The sequence below is a fragment of the Phlebotomus papatasi genome, chromosome 2 (assembly GCF_024763615.1).
Source record: "Phlebotomus papatasi isolate M1 chromosome 2, Ppap_2.1, whole genome shotgun sequence".
In the NCBI taxonomy this organism is placed as follows: domain Eukaryota; kingdom Metazoa; phylum Arthropoda; class Insecta; order Diptera; family Psychodidae; genus Phlebotomus; species Phlebotomus papatasi.
Window position 1 is genome coordinate 270,153 of NC_077223.1, and position 27,006 is coordinate 297,158.

General features: G+C 34.6%; 1 protein-coding gene across 6 annotated transcripts; it reads left to right on the forward strand.

Annotated features, from left to right (window-relative positions):
* Positions 1-26,952, forward strand: LOC129802049 (basement membrane-specific heparan sulfate proteoglycan core protein). Of its 6 annotated transcripts, XM_055847593.1 has the most exons (14): positions 1-932; positions 3,867-4,174; positions 5,744-5,814; positions 5,885-6,220; positions 11,640-12,048; positions 12,120-12,205; positions 14,052-14,186; positions 14,242-16,715; positions 18,136-18,852; positions 18,969-21,129; positions 22,828-22,848; positions 22,912-23,640; positions 23,734-24,183; positions 26,324-26,952. In XM_055847593.1, the coding sequence occupies exons 1-14, from the start codon at positions 795-797 to the stop codon at positions 26,686-26,688; spliced, it is 8,400 nt and encodes a 2,799-aa protein (XP_055703568.1). In that variant the 5' UTR covers positions 1-794; the 3' UTR covers positions 26,689-26,952. The 6 variants fall into 6 exon arrangements, with proteins under 6 accessions (XP_055703568.1, XP_055703570.1, XP_055703569.1 ...); XM_055847595.1 differs by lacking the exon at positions 22,828-22,848 and having other exon boundaries at positions 3-932; XM_055847594.1 differs by lacking the exon at positions 22,828-22,848 and having other exon boundaries at positions 558-932; positions 3,858-4,174.
* Positions 26,953-27,006: the final 54 nt, after the last annotated feature.

The following is a 27,006-nucleotide window of genomic DNA, read 5'->3' on the forward strand; positions in this document are numbered from 1 at the left end:
GGACGTTTTGAGAAAAGATATAATGGAAAGAAAAAAAAACTTTGGGATGCTTCATACTCAAGAACAATGGGAATCCCTGCAATAGGATCATGCCCAGGAGAGAAACGCTCACGGGGCAAAATAAGTATTTTTCCCACTTTCTGGATCGATGTCCAAATTTCTTATCATTTGTTTCAACTGAATAAAAAGCTGTAACTGAAAAAGCTACTAAACACTAAACTTAAACAGTCAACATTATTGCAATGTGTGTGGAGAAGAAGAAGAAGAAGAAGAAAAAAGTAAAAGGGGGGAAATGTATAAATGGACAATCCCACAATCTTCACGAATAAGTTGGTATTTGAGGAGCAACACACAGAAAGTTTTGGGCGAGTGACTTCATGGATAGGAGTGTGGAGAGCGAACAATTTTTAAATGTATATAATATGCCTTTGAAATATTCTCTAAAACGGCTTTGGAAGTCACGAGAGAGTAGTGAATGGGATGAATGGGAAAAAAGGGCTCCGTGTGTATTATAAAATTTGCCAAATGATGTGAATATTTTATGCGCTGATCAGTGTTCCTCCGGCTTTAAGCGTGGAAACACATTCGGGTACTGGGGCTCAATATTTTTAATTTTTGTCAATCCCTTTTCTTAAATCATTTCTCTAACAATTTTTCTCTGAGCAAATCTTTTAAAATAAGACAGTGAACTTTGCGAAGTGTTTGAGTGAAAATTATTGATGATTTGTGGGTGCAATTGAGAGGTTTTACTTCATCCGTTTTAGTGGTTTGAAGAGGAAATCCTAAAGCAGGAGATGGAAAAACTGTGGCAGTTGTTAGCTATTTTAGCTTTTGTCGTGTGCTCTTTCGTGGTTCCCATCGATAAACATCATGTGTCTGCTGTTGAATCCTCTCGTCACACTAGCCACCACCAAAGTGTTGCCACCCACAAGGTAATTTACACGCTTGATACCACTTGATCCCCCCGTTGCTGTTTAAGTCACCCTCTTTTCTCACATTCCTCTTTTCGTGGCCTCCGCGCCACTTCATCCAACCAACTTCCGTGTTGGAAAGACATCTTTAGCACTTCTGGACACGTTCTTCCCTTTTATTTTTTCTTTCGCCAACAACACACGATTTTTCACCACAAAATATCCCTCGTGCCCTCACCACGGCAACATCATCCGACCCATGCATCATGCTTCATGCTGCCAAATAGAGCCTGTGATAAAAGACACTCAAATATCTAACAGTGCAGAATTTTAAATTGTATATTCAACCACTTTGGAAAAATTACGCTATCATATTTTGCAAACCGAGATTTGGCATATTTGCATCCGATTGAGGCAATAAGAATGCAAATCAACCTCTATTTTTTTGCAAATGTATTGAATTTAGTTGAAAAAAAAATTTACCAAATGCGTTGTAATTAACCCCAATCGATCTTTTGGAAAATTAAGTGGTAGGAGCTGTAGTGTAGTAGAAAGGGGTTTTTCTATGTCAAAGAGAAAGGCGACAAAAAAGGACGAGACAATATAGTCAAGAAAAGATACAAAAGTCACTTTGTTAAATCGATAATTGTTACACATTAAAATTCCTCAACTTATACATATTGTTATAACAAGATTCTATGCCCAGAAAATTTTTCCAATTCAACAAGCTAAAGCTCAAATGATGTGGAACTCTTCTTTCCAATTACAATGGAATCAGCAAAAGTAAAAGAGTGTATTGAGGAAAAAACGACATTCTTTTTAATTAAATATGATCTCTGTCTGACCAAAATATACATAAATAGTGAGTTTTTTTGCAACTTAGCTTACGTATTATGTAGAATGATTTAGAGATCCCTGACCGCATTATGTGGTTATATTTTTAAAAAATCGTACATGCGAATTACTAAATTTTAATAAATAAGACAAAGAGTAAGAATTAATTTGACCTTTGACAAAAAAAAGATCACTGCGAGAGTCAGCGTATTGCTGATAACATAATTTTTTGCCCACTTTGAGCACCATGCAAGAGTGCTACTGGGCTGACTATGCCTTGGTGAAATATTTCGGAAAACATTATTACTAAATTAGATTAAAATGCTAAAATTCATTTTTTGTTCAAAAAGTTAAGAAAATTAATTTCTAGGTTTTCCTCTAATGATTTCTGATCAAATTTTAAGTTTGTAATTTCTTTTTGGTGTTTTTTATGAATTAAATAAATAGAATTAGTGTAAAACTTAGTATTCCGGACAGACCAATTTAGAGTTCAAATTTACTTAAAACTTCATAAAAAGCAATTAAATAATTCTCAATGTGAATCGGTGAGCGTTCGGGGAAATTAAGATCACAAAGGCAGCGATCATTAATAGTGTGAACAATTTTAAAATAGCCGGAATTTTCTAAGTTACCCCTCTTCTTTTCCCCGACGCTCACTAATTTAAGTGCTAGTCATCATCGTATAAAGGGATAGCCGACGGTGGTGTAACTGAGCTAGGTTTTTCAAGACAATCTGTCCTTCCGGTTATGAGCGTCGGAATTTGTTGATCAAATCCTATGAATTAAACACACAATTTAACCAGAGCTTTCGACACTTATCGTGTCTTCCTCAGTGGTTATTGGTTGGTCTTTTCATTAGGATTTTTGTCACTAATTCCTCTACTTTCTTATGCATCAGTTTTGAATTTTGATTAGGAGCTAATTTTTTTCTTTCTTTTTTACACAGTGAACAGTCCGTTCGCTGGTTGCACTGGTGAAATTATATGTTTGATTCATAGGTTTTGATCAACAAATTTCGACGCTCACCGGAAGGACAGATTGTCCTGAAAAACCTAGCTAGTCATCATCCGTCGGAAAGTATTTCAATTTAATAATCTTCAAAATTCTCTGGAATTGCAAAATCACAAGGGGAAAGTACTCTCCCTTCGATCGTTCATGCCTTAGAATAATGTGATTTTTTCTACTTTTCTTAAGAGATTTATACATGATTATCACATAATTATCAATAATTGATAATAAACTAACTAATATTTAAAAGAAATGTTTAAGTCTCTTAGGAAAACTTAAAGAAAATTCACATTATTCGAAGGCATGAACGTTCGAAGGGAGAGTACTTTCCCCTACTATAATAAATTACTGGTTTACCAAAGTCCGATTCTCCGATTTTATTTTTCCGAAATTCCAAATTTCAATCTACTCAATTTTTTTTATTTAATGTGATAAAGAAAAGTTTAGATTTTTTTAAATAATTATTTACACTGTTAAAGTTAGAGATTGTGTGTTCTAAAATTAGTTAAAAACTATTGACAACTCTATATAGTATATTACAGGCTATTTAAATGTTCAGAATTTAAATGTTTAAAAACTCTTTGTGGACAAGTTTAAAATTAAAGATTTTTATCATGAATGAATCAGTAATATTGCTAATATAGTGCAAAAATTATAAATGTTATATTCTGCGTTCTAAAGTTTAATGACAATGATGCTAATTACAAGCTCATCTCATCGGTCAACGGCGTGGTAACTGCAAAAAAAAACATTTTTCTGATTGTTTGTCTGACATTTTTGGTGAAGAATATTTCATAAAATCAAAATGAAATATTTTATAAAGTTATTTATTTTAAAATGCTCTATCTTGATCTCATGTTTGTGGCCATTTTATTTCAATTAAGTCATTTTCCAAATTTTATTACTGAAAAAATTATAACTGAAAAGTAATCTCCAGTTGCCCTTTGGGGCACAACGCGCTACCCGGAAATGTTTCGCGAAATCTTTCTTCCGGAGACATTGATGAGAGAAGCCTCATTTTGTTCGGCTGTGTCGACAACTATGAGGCTGTCCATTATCATCTCAGCATTTTTAATAGCTTAACAATGTTGTAACACTTCGTAGTCATTGCAGGACAATATGAATTCTGATATAGTGTTCGATGACCTTCCAATGACGTCAGCTATGGGAACAAATTTACTGGATGAAGATTTACATAATCTGCATAAAAATAAGACCAAATTCCACAAAGGACTGAAGAAGAAGCAAAGACGTCTCATTCTCAAAGAACGTAAGAAAAAGCAGCGAATGAAGCTTAAGAAAAGTCAGAAGAAGAGCTTGAAGAAGAAGAAACTCAAAACAACTCCTGCACCATTCCTGCCTTTCCTTGACTCTATGGTATCAAAGAAGCGAGTGCTGAGGCAGAAATCTCTCTATGATGGGTGAGTTGATTTTATCATATATTGGAGATTTTGGAGTGATTTAAAGTGCCTCATAAGGTGATAGGGGAAAAGAAAAAAACTTATGAGATATCGATTGAACTGTTTGCACGCTTTTAATATTCATATTGAAAGACTAACAGACATAAAGATGATGGGGAATAAATTTCGATGATGCCACACAAATTCATAAGTGGAGAGACATGGTGTTTTTGTGGACACTGTTTTAATGAAGTACAAAAGAAGAAATTTGTAGCAATAAAATCATAACATAGCCCTTTCAATTCCACTTCATTGATAGTCAATTGGACTCCATTTGATGCTGATTGAGTAATCATCATGAAATATAAAGACTTTCTGAATTTGATGATCTCATAGAATATTTCCCATTCAAAAAAATTTCCGAGAATGATTCATTTACAAAAAAAAAGACGTCGCAAATCATTCCAGATTTAAGGAATGTATAAATTCATAACTGATGCTATACCTTAAAAATTATTTATTGGTGGTGTTGTAGACCTATTGGACACGTATTTACAGATATTGACTTTGGGTTTTTGGTGTATCCTCTCCAAAATTTTACATTCGTTTTTTGTTTTTTTTTATTAGTTAAATTGAATTTTTAGATATATTTTTATACTCAAAGTGAATTGAATATTTCGTCTATAAACATACATAACAAAACAACATGGCCCTCAACATCTTTTCCTTATGTTTCTGAACTTCTTAAAATATTCAATGTTTATCACTCGATTTGAAGCTTTAATATATCGATACATTACTAAATTGACAAATAAATTGTTTTGTTATTATTATAGGAACATTTTGAAATTATTATGCTAGAATATTAAAAAAAATTGAAAGTGATCGCACACTCTTTAATATGAGCACCAAACACATTGCTTCTCCAATGTATATCTTTAATGTACCTATATTTTCTGAATTCAATTCCCGCCAGTACACTTTTTTTTATTTTCCCAAGAACATTTGCTTCAGTGTTTAGAAGAATATTTTCATCAGTTTCTAAAATAGACAATCGCAGAGATTACAAATGTATATAAAATCTTAGGTGATCTAATTTCCCAATTTCTATTCTTGCTCTTCTACATTGATTTACGGAAATTGAGGTAAATATATATCTCAAAGGTCAAAATAGTGTATTTTACATACTAAATGAAATTCTGTTTATTTGGCTTCTCTCCTGCTCCGGAAATTTCCCGTGAAATCCTAAATGTACTTATAATCCGAAAAACGTTTCACAATAGTAATAGTAAATGTTTATCTATAGTTTTTGATTTCTTTCATTGAAAAAAGGGAAAAAAGTAAAGAAATTAACATACTTTGTGAGAAAATAACAATAATGTAAAAAATAATTTTGATTTAGAAACAATAAATATATTCGTCCACACGGGCGAGGAGTTCATGAAAGATGAAACTCTTGTGCATTTTGTATTCACGATCATCTAACCAAAAAAATCAGTGTTCTTGAGCCATTTGTGTAAACATTTGCTGAAACATTTAATAAACACGCTTTATTCCTCTCTTTCACCACATTTTCTTTGGATCTTTCAGCGAAAATGACGATGAAGATAGTGATTTTTCTGGTTCTGGCTCAATTCCTGAAATTACTGGAGATCGTCTGTGTAAGTTTTTGACATGGTGCTAATGTATCTATTTCTGTTCTATATTCACAAATTCTTTGGGTGTTTTCAGTTCAAATGTCTTTTACAATTCTGGAGCCATGGAAAGACGATTATAACAACCGCAGATCATCAGCTTATAGGGTACTTTTAGGAAATCTTACCGAATCTCTCGAGAAGTTCTTTAACGATGTTCTGTTAGATGACCGGAATCACATTGGTGTTAGAGTAAGGAGGGTTAATCAAGGTGCCAATCATGAATCTGTTGACGTCTTAGCTGATATTACGGCTGATCAGCCCGTATCACTCGTCAAACTAGGCAGAGAACTGTCTCGACAGATCAAAAATTATCGTCGAATTGGCAAAATTGGCGTACATGATAGAAATTATTTCTTCAATACTGTAAAAGGTAAGTCCTTTTGCCGACGGTATTTGAAAAAGTCTAAAACTTGCGCCGACGCATCTTGATCCTTGGAATCAAAGTTCCAACCCAAAGGACAACCCTATTTTGCCCTTACTTCTTATACTGATTGCCAAAAATTGCATCCTGACTAGTGCTTTCACTCCCACTCTCTTCAGATCATTTAGCTGAGATTTTGTTTCGTTGTTTTTTTTTTTCAAGAAGTTCTACCAAAAAGAAGAGAAAAAAGCAATCTAGTCTATCTCCTAATTTTTTTCTTGACCTTGCTGGCTTAAAAAAAAAAGTACAGATATGCCAATCTTATCATATTCTTTAGCGTCTTCTGGACGAGGGATGAAAAAATAAAATCAAGCAAGAGCGAGAAAGATTGAGAAGGTCAAATTGTGTATTTTTTCTCAGCCTCTGTTCCTACAATATGAGTTAAAAAAAATTATCGCATTGGAATTGTGTTAGTCTGTGAAATATGTGATATATTTTTATAATTAAGTAGAAATTGAAAGGTCTGGCAACATAAATTTTATTATACACCTTTACCTTATAGAAAGATTTGTATCTTTACTAATTTGTATCTTTTCAATTTAATTTGGTTTAGATTACAATCAAAATTAGATTCCAAGTAATTTAAGACTAGATAACAAGAGATAAAAGCAATATATAGGAAAATTATGTTATACCCCCTAATGGGGAAACCTATCACAGATATATAAATTTCTTAAAGTTTTTGATTGATTTTCGCATCCTTATTTCTAATACTACCTTGTACATTTTCTATTCACAAATGGTGTAGGATAAAGTATATCTTTTTAGATATTAACTTTTAATTGCTCACAATGTTAGTGCGAAGGCTTTTATAAGTTCTCACGTCGGGGAAAGATCAGCCAATGTGGAGCAAAATGGCTATTACATGTGTGTGTATTGTCGCAGGCTTTTCCACTATTTAGGATCGGGAGAGTCAGGAAGGGGGTTCTTGTGGAAGAGAGAAACATTGGTCAGGAATGTGATAATGGTGGTAAAAGAGAGGGTCACAATTGAGCTATCTTTCCATCCTCAATATATATTGCTTGTATTCCGGGAGTGACTCTCACAGTGATGTTGTTGCCTGTGATACGATAAAAAAGTGTCTCTCTCTCTTTTGATGGAGTCTATCGTCGTCAGTTGTCTTAGTCTCTAGTCAGTCATTCGCGAGAAAGGGAGTTGGTAACATTCTGTAGCACCAGAAGTGCTTTGGGGATATTATATATATATATATATATATACATCATACCAGAGTGCTGTTCTTAAGGGGCCCTTTCCTCTTAAAAGTGATTTTAAAATGCAAAAATAGCCTCTTTATTGAATTCACATCATTGAATTATTGGGGAGAAATTTTCACTGCAGCGAAACGCTCTTTGCTTAAGTACCGAGATTATGGAGTAGTGAAGACGGTTTTTAACGAAATTTTCGCAGTTTTCCCATGTAAATGTTATGTAGCTTAAAGAAAAAAAGAGTCTCGTAAAGTGAATGAGTTACCTAAAGTGATTGCAACGAATTTTTCTGTACAAAAAAAAAAAAAACAGAATAAAACATCGAGAGCACAGAGGATTGTGATTAAAAAAAAATGACTGTTTAAAGTTCCATTTTTTTCAAAGAGAAATTTGTGACAATTATAAAGGATTTTATGTTCAAAGTAAAACAACCAAGTGGTAGTATTATAAGTTTCTGTATGGAAAGATTTTGTTACGATTCAATCTTAAATTTTTGAAGAGGAATGTAACACAAGACCAACCGGAAGAAATAAGATATTTTTTTCTCAATATTATTTCTTGGATTTGAAGGAGTGCGATATATATAGGGAGCATTTATCCTTGGGTATCCTGTACAAGCACAAAAAAATGTGGGTGGTGTGATGACACTAAAGTAGGGGATGGATATTTACATGAGAATGAATAAAAAGACCATCGTGTTATAATTTTGCAAAAGAGAAATTGTTATAGAGGGTGGGTAGTATGTGCAGATAGGAGCATCTCCAAAGGGCAAGAAAAGATTCCTCCCATTGCGATGAAAAGTTAGAAAAAAGAATAAGTGAGAGAGTTGTTCAAAAGTGGGTGGTACTCAGTCTATATATCATCGTAAAAGCTTGAGAATTTCATAGTGAATCCTCGTGAATTCCACAGCAGGAGTCAATTTTCAGCGTGCCGACTCTTGTGAACTGGTGTTAGTTCAACACGGGAGGAACAAGATGTGATTTTCCATGGGACGGAAATGAAACACACCCTTTGAAAATGAGATGAATTGGAAACTAGGCGAAATATTACACCCATTTCACCCACAACATATCACCCCCAACCGTGACAAATATCACAACAATTTTCCAATAAAATCTGTACTTTTTTCTCTATAAAGATATATCTTGCATAATAATAATCCCTGAATTTTCCATTACGCGACTGTTTCAATTTCTAAACAATTTTATATTACTCTGCAATTATAAGTGTTGAGACAGCAAATTTGGCTCTCTAATGTAAATTCCAATGAAGAAAAAGCCATAACTGTTACAGAGCATTGAAATATGATATAACTTCCTTATCATTTCTATGATGAACATATCACAATCATGAATTCCTTGAACTGTTAACATTTAACATCATGAGGAGCAAAATTGAGCGCCTTTTATTTTATATTGGAGGAAAGATCGTAATGTTATGTAAATAACCGTCAAGTTTAATCGCAAAGTGAACAATGTACATAATAAACACATGTCGTATGAAAAATTTGCACTGATTTCACCCAAAAATTAGTATAATTTAATTTAGTATAAGTAGAAATTAGTATAGAGAATTATTCGTTGTCATAATATCTATAGAGTAAATGTTCTATTATATTCAGCGAAATACTTCAGGATATAAGAATTTTAGGGCAAAAATATAGAAATTATTGCCTAAGCAATAATTTGACAATTTTCTTTGAACAAGATCAAGATATTGGAAAAATTCTCTTAAAACGCTTAAAACTATAATTTATTTTATTCAATGCATAAATCTTACTTTCTACATATTTTATGAAGGAAAATCAGCAGTAAATTATGCAAAAATTTAAGAATCAAATCTATTTACAATATTATTACAATATACAAAGTCATTCTTATATATAGAATATTTAATTAAAAGATCTACACATTAAAAAGAAAATATGCAAAGAAAATTCAGGAAGAAAGAATGAGATTGCACGGAAATTGGCAGTGAAATTGCTTAACACGAAAGCATATAAATAATAGTTCTAAATTTAAACATATACACATAACATCTCATAAAGAAAACAATGGCGAAAGAACATTCTCTGGGTGTCTGTAAATTACGGGTGTTTGCTTTATTGCTTTGGTTTTTTTTTGGTGTGTACCGATTAATATATGTATATCCAATCCTATCTTACGGCGTTATCACACTTGCACATTAAAATTTTAATGTGATTCACATTAATTGTCGCTTGTGAGCGTCCAAATATGTTATTTGTGTCTTTGAGTCACTTAATATTTGGGGTTTTTCTATTTATTGATAAAGAAGTGGACTTGGCCAGCAAAAATAATTTTAAATTTACCTAAAGCATAAATATTTTTCACATTAAAAAATTAAAGAGAAAATCGCATTAATTTTTCGCATTAATGCTATAAATCAATTTATATCAAATATTGAGGGCCAAGTCTACCTTTTTATCAACAAATAGATCAAATTTTGAATATAAAATGATTCAAAGACACAAATTACACATTTGGACTATCACCAGCGACAATTAATGTGAATCATATTAAAATTTTAATGTGCAAGTGTGATAACACAGTTAGGTTCTTAAGGAATCTTAAAAAAGAGTCCAAATTATAAGTGACAGAATAAAATATTCATTTTTTAATTGTTTTGTAATTCATACAGACTATTTTCTTTTTAATTTAGCTCTGTGAAAATAACGGATTTATAAATTGTCCTGGGTCTTTCAATGCAATAATAATATACAGCAGTTCTTAAGTTGTTTTCGGATATTTTTCAGACTTCTCAACTTAGAAAGTGAAGAATAAACGCGAGACAGTCAAAAAGCACCACAAAAGTTAACAAAATTATCATGTTTAGTCGATAATTTTAATAAACATAAAAAGTTTTGCTCCTGTTCTGCACATATTGCTCATGAATAGTTAGTTGGTGTCCGGTTTGCGTTGCGAAAATAAAAGAAAAAAAAACATATTTTGCTGACAAAAAAAAGAATGAACACAATGAATACCTTTCCATCTATAAATTTATTCTTTCTAATCAATGAGTTTCACGTGAAAAAAATTTCGTTTACAGAGTCAAAGGAGCAATGATTCCATTTAGGAGAAATTGCTATCTCATATTCTTTCTTATTTTGTGGAATTACTCAACAGTCACCTCACAATATGATGGTAAGATTATTGTAGAAATTTTTGGATTTTTAAAAATAATCTTTACCGTAACGAAAGAGCGATGTTTTTAACAGATGCATTTGCTAAATTAAATCACTTTGTCTTTGATGAGTATATAATGAAAAATATCTGTATTGCCTCATCTTAAGACAAGTGGATGAGTTAGCTGTTGAACATAATGATTGCACATCTGAAAAATCTGGTAAATCTGTGTTGACAGGGGGATTTTAGAGATATATTTATTTATGTAGAATCTTGGGAAAATCTCGCAAAAGAGATTTTTTTTTCTAATGAAAATTTAAATTCATGTAAACCAACAAGCGCTAAACAACCTAGGATATTTTCAACAAATTCTCATTGGAAAAGCAGTTTTATGATTTTTTTTCGTAAGAAAAACACTTTAACATTTCAAAATACATTTTCCACCTCTGTTCTAGAATTTTTATTATGGACCATTCACAGAGAATTTTGATGTGAGAGAATCACGCTGTATTCATTAAGAGTCAAACACTGCAAAGCTCATCAATATTTTTCAATCGTTCTGTAAATTCATGTACGTTAAGATTAAATTCCTCTGGTAATGACCCATTTTCTTAAAAGATCGAAAGAGAAGCAAGCACCATATTTCTCATTTTTTTACATATCAATGGAGTATAACAGTTTAAAAGTGACAATTTTATCAATTTTTTGCTCTATTTAATTCATTAACATTGTGGTTGTTTAACTGGCGGACGACTAAGTAAAAATCTTAGTTGATCAAATTATTATTGCTAATCTCAATTTAAGTGTATGTTAAAGCGATATCAATGATTTTTTTTTCATAAGTAAATTTTCATTATGTCATAGACCTCTGATTCATTTATGAATATCTGGATTGGCTATAGTTTTATGGTAAAAGGAAGTCTATAATTGTGCTATGTGATAAAATTGTAAAATTTCTTTTCACTTGTTTCCAACAATCAAAATTTCCTTTGTTTATCATCTCCCTCTTTCAAAATGCAGAATGCAACGAAGATCAGTTCCGATGCAATGATGGATTTTGTATTTCGAGTGAACTGATGTGCAATAACGTCCCGGATTGTCCTGATAATGAGGACGAGGAACTGCCGGATTGTCCTTTGGACAATTGTCAAGACAATGAGTTCACATGCGGCGATGGACACTGTATTCCGTTAGAAAATCGTTGTGATGGCGTTAACGATTGCACAGATAATACAGATGAACTACAATGCGACGATAATCCTACCACAGACAGAGATGACAATGATACGGATGATTCCTGCACTTATTATGAATTTCAATGTAAAAATGGGATGTGCATTGATATAGAGGATCGATGTAATGGTCGCGAAGATTGCATGGATGGAAGTGATGAGCAAAAGTGTGCAGGATGCAAAGGTGATGCTTTTCAGTGAGTACAAATGAAAATCATGAGGCGTCTGCCTAAGATTAAAATGCGATATCTTTTTTTGTATCTTTCAGCTGCTCCAGCGGCGAGTGCATCCATCACAGCTTCCAATGCGACAAGCGCCAACACTGTGCCGATCTTAGTGATGAACTCAACTGCGGTAAGTGTTTATTTTTAGCATAAAAAGAACACATTAAAGCGTATACAATTTATTCATATAGAGTGTTGGAGTTGAAAGACTCTCAAGGCGATAGATTTAAGATAGCGTAATATATCTCAATGTCCAAAGTTATTTGAGTTCTTTGCAATTAAAACAATTCAAAATACTGATGCACACTCATTTAACTAAAAGGCTTGCCGAGACAGTTAATCATGCGATATTATTCCACATGTCATAATTGCACCGTTTTCAATGGTAATATTTAAACTTGTCTTTTATGAATGAATGAAAACACTGTTTCTCGACAATCAACAAGGATGATGCACTTTATGTCCAAGGAGGAAAATTACAAATTCATAATTAAATGTTTAATAACTGAGTGTATTATCTCAACTATTAATTTTACGCATTTATGTTTGAAGGAAATATTAATGTAAATATCTTGCAACAAAAAAAAAACGCAGAAAGCGAAATACTTGCTTTACACATTATACTTTAGTCCTAAAATTGTTTTTTTTTTAACACAAAACTACACATTATTATTTTTATTGTTATTATTTATTTTTGACTCGTGCTCTTACAAAATATATCTTACCATTTGCAATTTTTCAAGAAAATTCGTCTATTTAATTGTGTAGTTATATGATTCACAAAAAAAAGAATTTTAACATCGTTTGATACCTTATTCACAATATCTCGACATGGAATAAGTACGGCCCAAAACATTTCGTAAAATGTTATTAATTATAGTCGTTGTTATTGGTTTTATGCAGGATATTATTTAAAATCACTTATAAATGGGTTTTATTTTACTTATTTTACTAGTGTAAATTTATTACAAGTTCTTACGCATATAAAATTTGCAATGAAAGAATCATAATTTTCATAAGTGATTCATAGGAGCTTAACACTAGCATTAATCTATAAGGTACTTCAACTCTAATCTGTGATTCCGTATTATCTCCTACAAAATTTGTATATTTTTGCCTTAGTTTCAAAATAACACATTTAAAAGAAAACGAAAGAGTAATTAAAGATTTGTATGTTACTTAAAACGACTGGATATTTATGGATAATTTATGTTTTGAAAATTTAAAATGCTGTTAAGTGATAAAATACAATCAATACAATATTGTGTATAATTATACCAATATTCACAATATTTTGAATAAAATATAAGTGGAGTCTTGTATTTTGTGTGAATCCATCAGTTAGCAGATCAGTGAACTAGCGTGTACAAATAGTTTGAGAGAGAAAAATAGCACAGGCAGCCTTTAACTATTAGATTAATTACTCCACCGCGAATACAAAATAGTTGTTAAACTGTTGTAGCTTATGAAGCAAGTAAAGTTTCTGCAATCTTCATATATATTATTTTCCCGCGTGACAATATTCCTCTGTGAGCATTTTTGCTCACTGCTTTATTGAGTTGGGTATGGAGTACAACACGCGAAGCACAAAATTATATATTTTACAATTGGTGTCAATCAGTATGTCAGTCCTTAAAGTTTACAGAATAACTAAAAATTTCCACAGAAAAAAGGATATAAACATAAAGTTAAAAAAATCTTTTTATTATTATCAATATTTTATAAAGACACAAAAATAACTTTTCGTATTTAATTTATATGGGTGACAGATTGATTAGGACACTCTGTAAATATGGTATTGGGATTGGGGACGAGTTGAGTATGAATGGAAGAGGCAAAATGGAAAAAAAGAAGATTCCAATGTAAACAAGTGAAAATTGAAACTCCTCCGATGATAAAACTGTCTTTGATAGTGTGTAATTTCTCGTAATTGTTAATCGATTAAATTAACTCTGAGGCTTTCTTTGTCCCAAAAGGGTTCGATCGTTCACCATGCACAGCGAACGAATGGCAGTGCTTCAATGGAGAGTGCATCAACAAGGACTTTGTATGCGATGGATCACGGGACTGTTATGATAATTCAGATGAGGCTAATTGCGATGCTAGAAACAGTAAGATAGGTTTATTTTAGGAAAAACAAAATCTCTAATATATCTTATCAATTAGATATTACAGACGTCCAATGCGCTGCATATGAATTTCCTTGCGATGGTCAGTGCATGAGCGAGAATTACCTGTGCGATGGTCGTGTTGATTGTAGTGACGGTAGTGATGAGCAGAATTGCCCAGAACGAGGACCACCAGAAACACCTGCTCAACCATTCCCAACGATTTGTCCAGAGCTCTACTGCAGATCAGATTATAGATGCTATAGTTATGCTCAGAAATGCGATGGCATTAGAAATTGCTATGATGGATCGGATGAGGTGGATTGTCTAAGACCTCTTACAGAAAGTCCAGCTGTGCAGCCACCGGCGTGGTCTTCACAGGGCGACATTAGACTTCGGACATATCCATCGGATCAAATTATCAAGGAGGGACGTGAAGTTGTTTTTCAGTGTCGCGATGAAGGCACCGCTAGAGCTCGTGTCCGATGGACCAGACTTCATGGAGCTTTACCACCAAATGCAAAGGATCTCAATGGACGCCTTGAGATATCCAATGTTCAAGTGGGTGACAGTGGAGAGTACTACTGCGAGGCTATTGGGTATCAGACTTACCCAGGAGCTAGAACAACGGTATATCTTAATGTTGAGAGGTACAATCCTGTTCTAGATGCTCCAGTTGGATGCCCACCAGAGAAAGCCACCTGCATGAATGGTGCATGCATTGAAAAGAATCAGGTGTGCGATGGTACGTACGATTGCTCTGACGGATCTGATGAATCTGGATGTAGCCGAGCAAATAGTTGCGAACCCAATGAATTCCGTTGTGCCAATCGAAAGTGTGTGGCCAAAACCTGGCGATGTGATGGTGAGAATGACTGTGGAGATAATTCGGATGAACAGGAATGCGCCACAACATCACCTGATGCTCAGTGTCGTTTCCATGAGTTCCAATGTAAAACAGGACAATGTATACCCAAGTCCTATCAGTGTGATAATCACCCAGATTGCTTTGACAATTCTGATGAGATTGGTTGCTCCAAGCCAACAATTGTGCAAACTCCACCTCCAAGGATGCACCTCAGTACTGGATCAATTTTCAACATTACTTGCCGGGCTGTAGGAATTCCTGTACCACTTATTGTCTGGCGCCTCAATTGGGGTCACATTCCAGATAAATGCACCACAACCAGTGTCAATGGCTTTGGGGTACTGACATGTCCTGGAGTTGAAGTGCGGGACTCTGGTGCATATTCTTGTGAGGTCATAAACTCGATGGGTACACAATTTGCGTCACCGGACACAATTCTTGTGGTTGATGGCACTGAGGTCTGCCCTAGCGGATACTTCAACTCTAAGGCAATTCGCCAGGAGGACTGCATCAATTGTTTCTGCTTCGGAGTATCGACACAATGTTCAAGTGCAGATCTGTATATCTACTCTCTGCCACCACCAGTAACATCTCTACATGTTGTCGGCGTTACTGGTCCATGGACTGGACAGAGGGAAATTGAAGTGTCTCAGTATCAAGCTCATGATGTTATTGCAACAAAATTCGGAATTAAAGTTCGACTGTCGGACTCTATCCATGAAACTGCTTTCTACGCCCTTCCACGGGAATACCTTGGTAATCAATTGAAATCCTATGGTGGTTATCTCACTTATGATCTTGAATATGTTGGTAATGGACCTGTAAATCAGGCTCCCGATGTTTTACTTCTTGGAAATGGATATAAATTGAGCCACAAAATTCGCGGTCCAGTGAATAGTGATTCCCTACACCAAGTTAAGGTAGAATTTCACGTTGGTGCGTGGTACAAGGAAGATGGACGTCAGGCTACAAGAGAGGAACTCATGATGGTCCTGGCCAACATTGATAACTTCTTAATTAAACTCAAGTATGGCGAGAGTCAACAAGAGGTTCAATTGAGGAATATTGCTATGGATTCTGCAGCCACAATTGACCGTGGATTGGGATCAGCTACACTCGTGGAACAATGTCGTTGTCCTGTTGGCTATACTGGTTTGTCATGCGAAAGCTGTGCTAATGGATATGTACGTCAGGAAACTGGATCTTGGCTGGGTAGATGCATTAAGGAACCAGAAACCTGTCCAGCAGGTACTTACTTACCACCCGGCGAGTCCTCATGTGTTACTTGCCCATGTCCAGGAGGACCGTATGGTGCCAATTACGGATACTCATGCTATGTTGCTGGTGGGGAGGTCGTATGCGCTTGCAAACCAGGTTACGCGGGTAGACGATGTGAACAGTGTGCTCCTGGATATTCAGGTAATCCTATGGTCCCAGGAGACTTTTGTCGTGAACTACCAACTAGTGACTGTGATGCTCAAGGCACGCGAACCGTCGATGCCGATGGAAGGTGCTTATGTAAGAATAATGTTGTGGGAAGACGGTGTGATCAATGCGCTCCGAATTCCTTCTATCTCAACCCAGAAACACCCAATGGCTGCATTCACTGCTTCTGCATGGGCGTCGCTAGACAATGTACCAGCAGCAATTACTATAGAGATTCAGTAAGTTATATTTATAAAAATTAAAAATCTACTTCGGGTTCTATTTGCTCATAATAAGAACCAACAATACGGTGTTTCAATTAAACAAATATTTCTTTATATTCTCGATAGTGATCCTTTTACAAATATTAGCTTAGATTCTTTCATAATCATAGCTAATGTAATAATGCGGTGCGATCAATCACCACCAATAGATTCCATATTTACAGGGTCGATATATGCTTCAGTCATCAACTATTCCTAAAATAACTAGCTGCCAAAATCAGATTCGTTTGGCCAAATGTAGTTATGCAATGTTTTCGGTTTGGAGAGAGATAATCTTAAAAAAAATGATTTTGATGAATAATACTTGTCTAATATTACATTTTTTTTCTCTTAGAATCTGTTTGGGATGGGTTTTTTTTTTAACTTTAATTTGAAATCTAGAAACATATTAACTATCTTCTTAAATGTTCTCTGCGTTATTATCTCTTTCGCGTCACACTTTTATTCAGCAGATGAATTCATGTAAAATTGAGTTTTTCCTAATGCTTTATGATCAAATATAATAGTTCAGAGAGGAAAAAAAATTTCCATTGCGTGAAAACTCGGAAAAACCCAGGGTCATATATGACCCTATTGTCCTCAAGGGAAGTGTACATACCATTTTCAAAATCTATATCACAGGCTTTTTAAGAGTTTTTTTTTGCTTGAAGTTATTAATTTGGCCAAAACCATGGCAAACTGGATTGGCTTGATGAACACTGTACTTCTGGTGTTCAAGGAATCTTCCTGGTAATCCCTTGAACAGTCACTGTCACAATATTTTGAGTGGTATTTGGCAAAAATAAATAAAAATAAAAACAATACAATTGCACAATATGAGACGATTGCAGAATACTCTAAAATATTGCAAAATATATTATAATTATGTTATAATTGTTATAAATATGTTATAATGTCCCAACTACATTTCGCTATAGGTTTGGGATGAAAACACTGTTACCCTTGGAGACAATAGGGTCATATATGACCCGGAAAATTCTACACGCTTTTCTGGAAAATTCAGAGTAGTTTATTATATCAAAATATGCAATATACAATCTTTGGATATTCTATTTTGTGTTTCTAAAGAACTTTTTGCTGAAAAAAAAAATTAATATAAAAAATTTTGAAAAAGAAAAGACATTTCACAAAGTTCGAAATTCGTGATTTTTGTATTATTATGATGCCGTGCACAAACCGATTGATTTCAATTAATGTAAATAGTCAAAAAAGAATGTTTTTCCCCGGGTCATATATGACCCTAATGACGCGAAAGAGTTATACGAGCTAATGTTGTTTTTTGAATAAACATGTTTTTTTCTTATTATTTTTACTTTAAGATAATTACATTTACTATATGTTTCTACTTAGCAAATATATCTCTTTTTCCATATAGATCCAATCAACTTTATACAGAGATCGCAGTGACTTCGATATTATATACAATTATGATGATCCTCAGTTGGGTGATCGTGAGAGTGTCCAAGTTTCCAGTTTTGAAACAGTTTTTAGAAATGTTCAGCATGATGACACTGAGGTCTACTACTGGAGTCTACCAACGAGATTTGTGGGTGACAAAATAACTTCTTATGGCGGAATCCTGAATTATACTTTACGTTTTACTCCACAACCCGGCTCAGCTATGTCTCGCAACAGTGCTCCTGATGTGGTGATTAAGTCTGAAAATGATATTACAATCTTACACTTCAGAAAAGATGAAATTCGTCCGACAATTCCTCAGTCGTACTCTGTGCCAATTGTTGAGCACTATTGGCAGAGGAGTGATGGGAAAGAGGTCAATCGGGAGCACTTGCTTATGACACTCGCTGATGTGTCTTACATATTTATCAAGGCAACATACACAACCACCACAGATGAAGCAGCACTCTCTCATGTTTCTCTAGATATTGCTGTGCCGAAAGGGGATCATACGAGTGGTAGGGCCTATGAAGTGGAAATGTGTCAGTGTCCTCAAGGATACACTGGATTGTCATGTGAGGATTGTGCTCCAGGATTCATGAGAAGCGATCAGGGATTATATCTTGGACTTTGTGAGCCTTGTCAATGCAACGGACACTCCAACGATTGCGATCCCGTTACTGGAGTTTGCAATGTAAGTTACTTTACTCTATATTCAACCTGATAGTATAGTAAAAAAATGTACTATCACAATTACGAGATTAAAATTATGAGAAAAAAAATGAATCAACAAAAATTATTCCATTCCAGAACTGTGAGCATAATACCAAAGGAGACTATTGTGAACAATGCATTGATGGTAGAGGGAATGCTACAATGGGCACACCTTATGATTGCATCGGCGGTGATGATCTCAGAGGATGTGATCAATGTGATAGTCGTGGATTTGTTTCATGCAATGAAAATCAATGTCAGTGCAAGAGCAATGTGGTGGGCAGTCAGTGCGATAGATGCCGTGTTGGCAGTTTTGATCTACAAGATTCAAATCCTGAAGGATGTACCAGCTGTTTTTGCTTTGGTGTCTCAGACACATGCATAGCCTCGAGATTGTACCGTGAAGAAATACCCATGATAATCTTTGGTGATCGTTTTAGGATTACCACGAGTGATAATAGTTTGGTGGCTGATCATGATGAACTGGCTACGGATATTTCAACAAATACTGTGTCATACCAAGCTTATGATGATAATACGGTCTACTGGAGTCTACCTTCTCAATTCATCGGCAATCAAATACATTCCTATGGGGGAACTTTGTCTTACAAACTCAGCACAGAAGACAGGGGTGGGTATGTCAGAGACAATGATGTGATTATCCAAGGTAATGGCTTGACACTAACTTGGGAAAATTCCAATGAGGATCACTCTTCGGTGGTGGTACCATTTATAGTAGGTAGCTGGAGAAATGGCTATCAGATGGCCAGTAGGGAAGATCTCCTAACAGCTTTGGCTAACTTGGAATTCATTCTCATTCGTGCGACTACACATCAAGCCACGACATCCAGTCATATAAGTGACATTATTCTTCAGACTGCTGTTAGTCAAAGAACTGTCTTGGGAAGTGCTGAACACATTGAAGTATGCAGATGTCCACCAGGATATGTTGGATCTAGTTGTGAGTCCTGCGATGTAATGTACTATCGTGAAACAGCACCCAATGGACACCCAGGAGCTTGTAGACGCTGCCCATGCTCAGAAAATGCTGAATCGTGCAGTGAGGATGTTTATAGGCGTCTCACATGCCACTGCCGTCCAGGATATAGTGGTGAAATGTGTGATGTTCCTGATACTCCTGATATTCCTGATACTCCTACAATCTCAGTAGTTGTTACATCGCCTACTTTGCAGATTGTGGAAGTTGGTCAGACTGTGTATATTAACTGTACAGGACGGCACGTAATCTCCAATCTCCCTATTGTTGTGCGATGGTTCAAACTCGATGGAAGATTGTCAGAGCGAGCGAGGGCTGATCATGGTACTTTGATCATCACCAATACCCAAGTGGATGACAGTGGAGTGTATGTGTGCCGTGGGGAGAATAATGAGGAAATTGTAGATCAAAGAGTATCCATTACAGTGAGCTACTCGAGACGGCCGGAAGTAAGATTTTATCCATCGAGTCTCGATGTAGAGGAATACACTTCAGCTCAAGTCACTTGTGAGGCCACAGGTAGTCCACCACCAATCATTGTTTGGGAAAAAATTGATGCACTCGGCAGGAGTACAATTTTGCTGACGCCTGAGAATTCAGGTGTATTGCGTTTTGGATCTATCCGGAAGACCGATGAGGGACAATATCGGTGTACTGCGAGAAATAGAGATGGAGAAGATAGTAAAATACTGACTGTTAATGTGCGGGAGCAACAAGTCTATCCACCACCAATAACTGAAATTGCCATCTTCCCAGCTAGTTTTACGGGACGTCCTGGGGATAGTGTAGAATTCAGATGTATTGGAGAAGGGCATATTTCTTGGCGTAAAGAGTACACAATGTGGTTGCCACCCAATGTTATTGCCAAGGGACACATTCTGAGTATAGAGAATGCCCGAGAGGAGGATTCTGGTCAATATGTTTGCACATCAATACACCAAACTGGCCAACAATACTCAACAGTGGCTAATCTGACAATTATTGAACACGAAACACGATCATATCCAAAGATACAACCCATAGAACAAAATCATTTGGTGATTGAGAATTCTGATCTATATTTGGCATGCGATGCCACAGGAAGTCCCCTACCAACAGTAAAATGGACTAAATTACATGATTCCTTTGATTCCAATGTGCAACAGATTGGGAATCAACTGAGAATTCTAGGAGCCAAGCAGTACAATAGAGGAGTTTATGTTTGTGTAGCTGAAAATTCCGAAGGAACTGATCAGATCAGCACAATTGTAGAAATTGACCGTAAGTACATAAGATTATAGACTTTGGTTTAATGATATTTTTTGCCTATTTTCTTAAAACATACCATCCTAAATACGTAAATACGTAAAATTTCCTAAATACATACATATGTAAAAATCCTAAATAACTAAAATTTTGTCATCAATAGCGGTAGCCAAATGTAACTTAGTAACTTTCAAACAAAACACGTAATTTTACCCGAATCTTCTTTCTTAAAGGTAAAATTTTTCTGACTGATATAGATGTACAAACTGCAAATGTAAACACTACAACTATTCCGATTCTTATCGATAATTACAAATTAAAAGGATGTCCAATTATGATATTTGATTGGAATATATTTAATAATTTCTGTCCAAATGGGTTTTTCTCACCAATAATGCAGAGACTATTATTAAAATTTCACAAGCGACCTTATCTGCAAAAAGGTTTAAAATTTTCAAAATAAATTTCAATTGAAATTCTATATTTTGTCTCTGATTATCTCTTTCGCGTCCCACTTTTATTCAGCAGATGAATTCATATAAAATTGAGTTTTTCCTAATGCTTTATGATCAAATAAATAGTTCAGAGAAGAAAAAAAATTCCATTGCGTGATAACTCGGAAAAACTCCGGGTCATGTATGACCCTATTGTCCTCAAGGGAAGTGTACATACCATTTTCAAAATCTATATCACGGGCTTTTTAAGAGTTTTTTTTTTGCTTGAAGTTATTAATTTGGCCAAAACCATGGCAAACTGGATTGGCTTGATGAACACTGTACTTCTGGTGTTCAAGGAATCTTCCTGGTAATCCCATGAACAGTCTCTGTCACACTATTTTGAGTGGTATTTGGCAAATATAAACTTATCTACATATTTATTCACACACAATACAATTGCACAATATGAGACGCTTGCAGAATACTCTAAAATATTGCAAAATATGTTATAATTCATCAGATATAAGATGAAATGTCAAGGAGCAAGATGTCCCATCTGCATTTCACAAAGAAAAACAATGTCCCAACTACATTTCGCTATAAGTTTGGGACTAAAACACTGTTACCCTTGGAGACAATAGGGTCATATATGACCCGAAAAATTCTACATGCTTTTCTGGAAAATTGAGAGTAGTTTATTATATCAAAATATGCAATATACAATCTTTGGATATTCTATTTTGTGTTTCTAAAGAACTTTTTGCTGAAAAAAAAATTAATATAAAAAATTTTGAAAAAGAAAAATCATTTCACAAAGTTCGAAATTAGTGATTTTTGATCTCAAATATTTTCTTTTCCTGAATATCTGGAGTCTTGAGAAAATTAGCCAAGAATCTTACATCCTTCTATTATGATGTCGTGCACAAACCGATAGATTTCAATTAATGTAAATAGTCAAAAAGAAATTGTTTTTCCCCGGGTCATATATGACCCTAATGACGCGAAAGAGTTATTATCAACAACTAAGAAATATATCCTGAAACTACAGATATTATCTTGGATGAGTAATTCTATAGTAAAATTCAACCATTTATTCTTCAGTGGAAAATAATTGGTTTCTTTAGAATCCAGACAATGCTAGTCGAAATTAGCGCCTAATATGGTAATTTACATTCAAATTCCTATGAAAATTAAGCTAATGGAAAATGGACAAAAAATACAAACTAAATAATCCTCTCAATATAAACAAAAGACCTTTTTTTAATATGCTTTCAAGAAAATAATGGAGAAAAAATAGGTTGGTTGCAGGCAATTAATTTAAATAAGATTATAATTTAAAAAAGATTTATTTTTTTTCTAGAACGCCAAGCACCTATTGTTGAGTTACACCCTAAGGGCACTCAGACTATTCGTGTAGGTGAATCAGCCATGTTGAGTTGTCGCAGTATTGCTGGAATTCCAACTCCTGTTGTTCGTTGGGTGAGACTGGACAATCTTCCACTGCCGCCGAATGCAGATGACAAATATCCAGGAACCATAATCATTCGAAATGCAGTGATTGAGGATGGTGGATCTTATCAGTGTATTGGGGAAAATATTGCAGGAACTACATCAGCTACAGCTGTGCTCAATGTCCATCAACCACCCATGGTGACTGTTGAACCGGGCATGGATACTCTGGAAGTCACAGAAGGTGATGAACTAACGCTAACTTGCAGGGCAGTAGGATATCCATTACCATCTGTTCAGTGGATTGTACCAAACACGCCGCCAGGCGCCTGGGATACAGGCAGGTTTGAAGGCACTCCAACGCAACATCCAGTGGTTTTCCAAGTGTACGAAGTAAAACCTAGTGATGCTGGGATGTACAGATGTGTGGCTAAAAGTGTTGCTGGAGAGGACGAACATTTTATTCGGGTGATTGTGAAGAGCAAGCGTGGTGATGTGGGGCCTCATGATAGGGACTACCCTGGACATTCAGGTTCAATTTATGGAAATCGTCCTGGTGGTGCTGTGAGCAGTGAGCCCGCCTATCATACATATACAGTGAATGTGGGTCAAAGAGCGCAATTATCGTGTGAAGTCGAAGGTGAGTTTTTAAATGTGAAGTTAAAGATATAACAAAATTAAGAGTACTAAATATATTATAGATATACTTATTATAAAATATCTTCAATTACAGATTCTTTCCAAAGAACTACATGGCGTAGAACTGATGGCTATCCACTGCCATTAACAGCCAATCTCACACACGGAACTCTCATTATCGAGCGTACTCAATATGACGCTGCAGGGACATATGAATGTATAGTGGTCGGCACTGACTCGCCTCTCATTATTGCCTTAGCCCAGGTGGTTGTTGTGGATGTGCCCATTATAACCTTCTCTCCCGAAATGCCAATTGTGGTGAGATCTGGAGAGAACATTGTCATCTTTTGCAATGCAACTAGTGAGAAACCTGTTGAAGTCTTTTGGCACGGCGTTAATTATAGTCCATTACCACACTCTGTACGTGGTGAAGGACCTTATCTCCTCTTTTCGCCGATTACCCAGAGAGATGCTGGCAAGTACTACTGCACTGCTTCAAATATTAACGGGAATGTTACCAAGGCTGCTGAAGTTATCGTCAATCGTAAGTAATTCACTTTAAATTGAGAAATTTATGAATTAAATTACGCAAGATTTCAATGCCAAATACAGGACGAACCCGACTTAAGTGCAACAACTTTAAATTTTACAATAATACTTGTGATTCTTTCATAAATACAACAATTATGGAAAAAAGTGATAAACTTATTCCTACGCAACTTTTTTTATCTTAGTTTAGATCGACCGCTCAGAATAACTCGCCGTAGGTAAATTTTATAGGAGAGCTAATTGAGTCTGAGATTTTACATGCTGAGTATAGGATTTTTGAGATTTAGAATCTCTATACTATAACATTGAAAATAATTATCATTCAAGTATAATATTCACAGGGAAGGTAGAGGGTATATAGAAGTATTCAAAAAGTGAATAAAACGATTTTTGTCAAAAATGGAGTTGTTCGACTTATATTCTGAGTAGTCGATATGTAGATTTCAAAAAGAAAATCAAATCATTTTCTTTTAAATATTTTCCATAAAACAAATTAAAAATTTGGTTCATTCGAAAACTAATGTGACTAACAAATTCAAAGATTATAAGTTTTGCAAAACAAGAACAACAATTTTGATGAGTATCGGTGGTACTTCAACATTCATCAGATATTTTGATCATTTTATAAAATGTTTAATTATATTGAGGTGTAATTCTTAGGTTTTATATAACGAAATTAATAATTTCCATTGTTTTTTTTTCACTAGATTATGTTCAAATGAAGGAACATGATTGGAAAATGCTCATTTCGATACCACCCTAAAACAGGCGGATGCTTTTAAAAATCATATTTTTCTGTTTTTTATCACTATAACAATTTAAAAGTCAGCATAAACTAAAAACACAAAATAAAATAGCATAAAACATAAAGCCAAAATTCATTATAATTTATAAGTATGAAACATAAAAGCAAATATGAAAGAAACATAAATAACTATACAGATATAAATAACTATAAATAAATATAAAGATTTGTAATTTAAGCCTTATTGATTTGTTCTCTTATGCAAAGCCATAAAAACTTTTCGCACATTTTAGAGGACTGCGTAATTTTTAACTTTTTAAGTTTTTGGGAATTATTAAAAGAAAACTGCAGTAAGATAGATATAATTAAAACGTGTTAGTAGTAACAGATCGAGGAGTAGAGAAAGGCTTTCAGACTTCGCATACAAGTTGGCTTCTAAAACTTTATATTTTTCTCATAATACTTTGTTTAAAGAATCTGCACTTATAGTAATATATTTTAATAACTATATAATGATTCATTGAAGAAATATGGTAAAAATATGAAGTATTCGAAGGCAGATTGTGTGTGAAGGCTGGACCATTAAACGAGGCCTGGGCCTGAATATTATGAGGTCAAAAATTAGTTGTTTTTCGCGATTTTTTTTTGTGAACGAATAGCAAACGACAAACCTTAATAATTTTGATATATTGTTCGTTGGATAAGCAATTATCGGTTGTTGTTGGTTGGATGCTTCGTTTTCAATAAATGCAGACACAAGGCAACTGATACACCCGACAATATATTTAAAGTGCTTAATTTTTTTTCAAAAAAGTATTAGAAAATGGCGGAATAACGAGTAGTTCAATCGAGTGCCTCGAATTCTTCGTTACAGAACTCTCTAATTTTCAAGAAATGCAGCTTTTTTAGATAGAAAAATAAGAAAAAAAATAATTTGCATAAAGTATATTTCATAGTTAAACATTACACTACGAAGACTCAAAGAAAATTGTGAAAGGCTCCACCAGAACTTTCCCTCCTTTATAAAGGGTAAAGTTAACTTCCCTTAACTTTCCCCACTTTATAGATCAGGCTCCCCCTTAACTTTCTTAACGTAGTCGCGTTAACAGACCGCTAAACAGAAAAATACGAATAAAAGATAAAGCATATATGATTTAGGGGAGGATGGGGTATTTTCAAATATGCATTACTTTCGAAAATACAGATTTTTTGGGATAATGCTTATAGAAATTGTGCTGTATATTTTTAGATAGCTAATACTCAAAAGAAATTAAAGAGGTTTAGTTATTTGAATATGGTTCATATTCGTCTGGCAAATAAGTCTTGTAAAAAAGTTTAACTGCATGAAACTGCCCCACTTTTTTCTAATGAAACACATGGTTTTATGCAGGAAACGAAATTGTAGACCGCCAACCGATGTACGATCGGGTGCAGGAAGTGTATGAAGGGGACAAGGTGACACTGGACTGCCACCTCCCAGAAAAGACACATGAAGCGGAAGTGCAGTTCCATTGGCGTCGTGAACAGGGTCAGATATCACCTAATGCACACTCTCACTATGGGCGACTTACACTGAGAGATATTCATGCTGAAGACACCGGAAGATACATATGTGAAATGCTGTTGCCGAATGGAAGCATCACGCAGAGTTATGTGGATGTTCGACTAAAAAGTAAGTATGATGATAGAGACCGTTATAATCGAAGGAGGCGCCACCGGTTGCACCATCCCATCAGGAATCCAGGAGGATACTAGGAGTCATAATATTTGACTATCTATAAATGTTACCCTTCTGTTTCACACTACTTTTACTGCCCACAAATTCTGGCCAATGTTTCTAATTATACATTGTTTTAATTCACTAATTTTTTACGCTACTTTCAATTTTGATTAGTTTTTTTTTCTTTAAATAATATTTCATACAATTTTACTATGCTTTGTAAGTGCTTTTGAGATAGAAGAAAAATGAACGATTCATGGGAACAATGTCGAAAGGAAAATAAAGTCTTAAACAGCACATATTTTTTGTTTCTTTTTATTTTTTTTCTGATTTGCAGTTTTTATTTATATTTA